The sequence below is a fragment of the Crinia signifera genome, chromosome 2 (genome assembly GCF_055691185.1).
Source record: "Crinia signifera chromosome 2, ASM5569118v1, whole genome shotgun sequence".
In the NCBI taxonomy this organism is placed as follows: domain Eukaryota; kingdom Metazoa; phylum Chordata; class Amphibia; order Anura; family Myobatrachidae; genus Crinia; species Crinia signifera.
The window spans coordinates 294015460-294021459 of record NC_139218.1 but is presented as its reverse complement, the minus strand read 5'-3'; the positions used below and the strand labels follow the sequence as shown (position 1 = coordinate 294021459).

The 6000-nt window shown below is 39.5% G+C and overlaps 1 protein-coding gene across 1 annotated transcript in view; it reads right to left on the bottom strand.

Annotated features, from left to right (window-relative positions):
* Positions 1 to 243: 243 nt before the first annotated feature.
* Positions 244 to 6000, bottom strand: part of EDNRB (endothelin receptor type B) — a 31109-nt gene continuing 25352 nt past the window's right edge. The window contains exons 7-8 of the mRNA XM_083168817.1: positions 5861 to 5969; positions 244 to 3331 (exon numbers count right to left, since the gene is read on the bottom strand). Coding sequence (XP_083024943.1) covers positions 3179 to 3331; positions 5861 to 5969 — 262 coding nt within the window. The 3' untranslated portion in view covers positions 244 to 3178. The remainder of the gene's footprint in view (positions 3332 to 5860; positions 5970 to 6000) is intronic.

Here is a 6000-nt window from a genome sequence, read left to right as displayed (position 1 = left end):
GAAATAGGGGGGAATTTACTAAGATGTGTATTTTACTTCACAGGTGATGCTGCTATGGGCAACCAATCAGAATCTACTTCTTATTTATTTAGCACCCTTTAGAAGATAGTAGACATGATCTGATTGGTTGCCCATAGCAAAATCACACACGCTAAAAAATATATTTTTCAGAATATTCTACATTAATGTTTCATATTATATTGAAGTATAGAACAAGCATCACATAATGAATAAGCACAAACGTCAATGTAACTAAAATAGCTTTAATGGCAGTTTATTTAATTTGCATGTACTGCATTATAAAAGTTCTATATAGACACATTTAATTTGCTTTCTAAATGAATTTTCTTTTATTTAATAAAATAATACAAAATGAACTTTACTTTGTGAAAAATAACTTTGTTAAATAATTAGCATTTACCCGTTTTGAATATAAAATCCATTCATACAGATACAGAATCCATAGTATAATTGTGACAAGAATACACCTAATGACCAAATGAAGTCCATTACTTAGCTTTTGAACTACATATTATCAATTAAAAAACTGTAGCAATTTCATTTAATTTATTTTTCTTTTTTTTTTGCTTGAGAGACTGCCAATCTCAAACCTATCAGCTTCAAATTTAGGAGCTCAGAGAACGACATGTCATATAAACACAGCATAGTCTGTATATTTTCTTTGGAGTGTATAATGCAATGATAGACATCTGTGGATTCTCCTTAGGGGCCATGCGTATAACTGCTTCCATCCTGAACAACATAGCACAGTTATGTTATAAATACTATAGTAGCAGTAGGGGGCTCCACACTATCATTATATATTTATATATAACATGGTGCCAATAACTGTCTAGTAATGCACATGGGTAAATATTTATCAATGTATACTTTTGATGGATTGTCACATATTGTTTCTCATTTTCTTTTGTCTATAACATTTGAAGTCAGCATAAATTTCCATCATAATACACATTTCATTCATTTACTTTAAACCACAAAACCTGTAGAGACATTAATAGTTGTTAAATGCAAACATAAAAGGGTAAAATTTGTCAGGAAGTGATGCTGGCAACAGGAAGTGATGCTGGTAACAGGAAGTGATGCTGGCAAATAGTGCAGTCTTGAGCCACACATATAATAGCCCTTAAATTATTCATGTTAATATTGTGCACCACTGTGAAGCTGCTAGATAATATATGATTTATGGTAAAATCTGAGGTGAAATCAAAGCATTCCATTACTGCTGGCACATCGTGGGCATCACCTGCATTTTGTCCGTAATTAAATTGACTCCAATGAATAAAAATAACAATAAAAAATACACCTCAATTAGGGGACTGATTCAGTTAGCCAAGGAAGTGACCATAATTTCTGGTGTCTTCTATGCATTAACTACATAAGGCATATTCTGCTCACAGACTGTGGGCTATATTCAATTAGCAGCAGCAATCAACTGCATGTTAATTGGTCAGGGCTATTCAATTACAGCCCATGGTAAGCCCTCAGGCCGCACTTTATGAGAATTTCTGTTCGATCCCAAAAGAGGGTTGGATAGAAAGTAAGTGGCCTTGAAGGTGCCACAGATGCATTAACCCAAAGCTATGGGTGCTTATTCGGAAACCTATTGGATAATGCTCGACAGCCGCAACAGTTTCATTCTATAAAAAGGGGTTGTAATTGAATAGGCTTGAGCATAATAGCCCAAGACTATCACCCTTTTCTTCACATGGTAAATGAAACATCTACATATATATGGGATACTTCTACCCTCAGATAATTCACCCACAATCCCCCTTTGAGATGCCCGGGAAGGTCCCAGGAGGCAGGATTGTATGGGATATACAGCATGAGGTCCTTTTGCATGTGATATATCGCATGCAATCCCAGCCAAGCCTTCCTGGCTTGCAAGTAGCCCAAGAGATTGCTTGTGCAGCCAGTGCGACTCCCAGGCTTCAGTACGATGTGCAAGGGACCTCGCATCACATCGGATCTGCTGTCATCCACCTGCATTTGGGCTCTTTCCTTGCAATTGATCTCAGTAATCACAGGAAAAGAGACCAAACTGCAGGTAAATTGCATAGTGTATGGGGCTTTTACTGAATCCAGCCCTAAGAAGGTGGGAGCAGCATCTGCCTACTGTAATAGGCAGATAAACAAACAGCACAAAGAGATGCCCTATAGACTACTGTACCTGTATACTGTATACACTCATTTCTCATTGTATATTACTGTAAATATTTAGTGTTCCTTTATTTTAGTTATATGACAATGTTTATATTTCTAATATATTTACTTGGAATCTCTGCCCTGGTACTCTTTTTACCCAAAAGAGCATACATTATGTTGCAAAATTTTCTTAACCTTGGTAAATGATAGTCACAACTTTGATGTTCATGTTCCTTTATCATTTATTGCAGCTGTCATGATATGAAGACCTCAAAAGGGAATGTGGTTGGTATCTCAACGCTCAGGAAGTCGGAGGGCAGAAGAATCCCAACACCACCTATCAGAGTACTGATGCTTGAATCCTGACATCCAATATCCCAAATGTAAGTACTGAGGGCCAGATGTACTAAGCTTCAAAAGTGATAAACAGCCAGCCAATCAGCTCCTGCTTGACATTGGCTTGCTGTTTATCACTCTCCATTTTATCACTTTTGAAGCTTAGTGCATCTGGCCCTGTATCTGGGGTAGGTTAGGGTTAAGTGGTGGGCAGAGAGGGTTAGGATGCGGGGAAGAAGGGATTTTTTTGGGCTGTGGTTTGGGCTTAGACTGCAGGCATGGAGGGTTAGGGGGAGAGAGGAGAGAATGTTAGTATATTTACCCTAAAACTATTGGGATTGTGGCCATCAAGGTTGGCCTAATGACTGCTGATATTGCTGTCAGCGATGGCATCCCATACTCAACCCCCATCAAAAGAGGCAACACACATACAAAAGTGGATAAAGTGGGTGAGTTATTTACAATTTAAAAGTTATGCTAAAAATATTCTGGATATACAATATTAAACTTAAAAGGAACATGAGGATGGCAGACTTTAAGTGCTTATACAGTACAATATGTAGTGAGTGATTTCATGTGTATTTTTAATATGAGCACTAAGGTTTCAGGTGACCAACTCAGATATATAAATCCCTCTTACATTTGCTCTTCGTCAATTTAATATTGACTTCAATTAAATTGAGATATCTTCTGTTTCATAGAGAATGGCCTTTTTTACAGGAGTGATAGTCTCATATGCATGTTCATGACCTTTAAACTTTATACAGGATTGCTTCTCTTCCAAATTCATTTCATCTTTGGGTTGACACCAGCAACATAAACATGACTGAAACAAAAAAAAGCAAAACATCACAAATACAGATACAGTTGACACCATAATCTTTCTGTGTTAATTTGTTGAGATCCTCACATACTCATAACATAGGACCTGATTCTGGTTCACTCGCAAAAGCAAATTCTCTCTTTAATGGACAAAACCATGTGCACTTCAGGGGGGAAGATGTAACATATGCAAAGAGAGTTAGATTTGGGTGGGGTTTTTACTGCAAACTGATCTATATTGCAGTGTAAATATAAATCAGTCAGAATTTACCCTGCACAGAAACAAAATAACTCACCCAAATCTAACTCTCTCTGCACATGTTATATCAGAGAGAATTTTTTGTTATCGTGCTTGATTATGATGTGATGATGTGCTCACTGTGAGTTGGCAGTGCCCTCTTTCCCGATTCCCAGTGCTTGCGACATATTTCATTAATCTGCTCTGCTGGGTTACCATTCACTCTTTGGCAGGTATTCAATGACCTAATTCATTGTTTTGGATTTGCTGCACATTCACCAGGTTCCGGAGGGCTGGTGCATTTGCTGCCAGCCCTCCCTCACCCCCTATTCAACGCCTCAGGGGCTCGCTGCCTCTGGCGGCAAATTTTAACCCCCCCCGGCGAATGCCGCAGGGAGCCGGGGGATGGCGGCAGGCAGGGAGATGGAAGCCTGGCAGGGACACAGGGAGAGCCCCCAGAGAGCTGGCAGGGGACTGGGATAAGAAGATGCTGCACTCACTGGTCCCAATCCTGCATATTTAATGATCGAGACCAGTGTGGACCCCTGCTGGCGAATGTGTAAAATAAAAAATTAAATATATATTCATGTGCTGCAAGCACATGAATAAGAATAGCATACCCCTTCACAGAAAAACAATTCAGATTTTTTGACACCCAAAAAAATAAAAACCCCTTTATTTTAAAAAATCACATTCCAGTTCTCCTAAAAAAGATGACGAATGCAAAATGGTGAATCATGGCGAAAATCACTGGAGAAAGCAGTTTTCCATTTGAGCATTGAATACACTCTCGGTGAATTTGACTAAAAACCCCATTGAAAACCACCGGCGAATCGCGCGCGGCGAATCGGCAGACATTCGCTGTTCACTTGCGCCGAATTGTCTCCATTGAATAGGGAGAATCATTTTTTCAGAGGAAAAATTCGCCGTTAGCCCTGATAAATGACAGATTCGCTGTAAACTACGGCAAATCTGAGGCATTGAATACTGGCCTTTATCTGCGACCTCTTGCTTGCCTCGAGTTCTCAGTGTCCATCATGATACCGCATTTCGCAGATAGCGGTTCAGTGCAGTGGGCAGTGAGCTGAGAGGGGGTCAGTGTGTGCTATGAAGGGGGTAGTAAGCTGCGAGGAGTACTGGGAATTTGTGCTTGTTCTCAAATCGGGAGATTAAAAATTTAATTTGTGTTGCATTTATTACACTATTAGTTTCTTAGTGTAATAAATGCAACAGGAATTACATTTGTAATCTCTTTTCTCCACAAGAGGGTGGGGGGGAAGCATATATTTGCTAGTTCTGCTACTGTTCCCAACTATGTTATCTTCATTATGGCAGGGAAAGGGGGAGTGACACCATCAATCATTATTTTGTGAGTTTACAGTATGTGTCTGCCCTGGTTACATGCAGCATTAATCAGCACTAATCTGACAAATATAATTATATGAGTAGACAGGTCACTGTGTTGCAAAAGACCAGTCCTTTCATGTAAAGTCTGTGAGCATTCTCATGACATGTGGTTACAGGGTATTTAATTCTGACACATGTCAAAAACTTATACACAAATTACTACATTTGATAAGAAGTGCGTATACACTTGTCAAAATACTGTCAATTTAATATTTTCTAGCAAGAGGAGTAGAACGTGTGATATCAGCTAATAGAGCACTGTGCTATTTACTAACTTTAATTTCTATATAAATATCAATATCTATCTATCCATCTATTATTTATAATACAGGTTGAGTATCCATTATCCGAAATGCTCGGGACCACGAGCATTCTGGATAAGGGATTTTTCCGGATTTTGGAATATTTTTTTTTAAACATACTTACCTGGTGGTGCCCCGATGGTCCCTCTGCGTCCACTTTGTCCCCCGGTGTCCACGGCAGGCCTCCAGCACCATCTCAGGCATCTCCCGTGGTCCCAGCAGTGCAATGTGCGAGTTTCCAGGCGCGCCGGTGACGACACCGGCGCGCGCACAAACTCGCGCAATGCACTCCTGGGACCGCTGGAGATGACGGAGAGGATGCTGAAGGCCTGTCGTGGACGCCGGGGGACTTGGTAAGTATAAAAAAAGGGTATGGGGGGGTACATTTTTTTTTTTTATTATTCCAAAAAAACATGTTTTTTTGGAATATTTTGGATACGGGATGCCCGGATACGGGATACTCAACCTGTACATACACGCAACAGAACTCACATGTATTTTGCCACGCTTGCTTCATAGGGCTTGCACAATGTGTTTATATCCAATGACAATACTGTATAACAATATGAAAGGGGCCTCTTCTTACCTTAAAGCCATTTTTAAACGTTGTGCTAACCAAGTAAAGTGCAATTGGATTTATACAGGAATTTATGTCAGCCATGTTTTTACCAATGTAGTTCAATATGAGAAGAAAGCTGCAATTGGAAAAAAATATACTGTATGTCC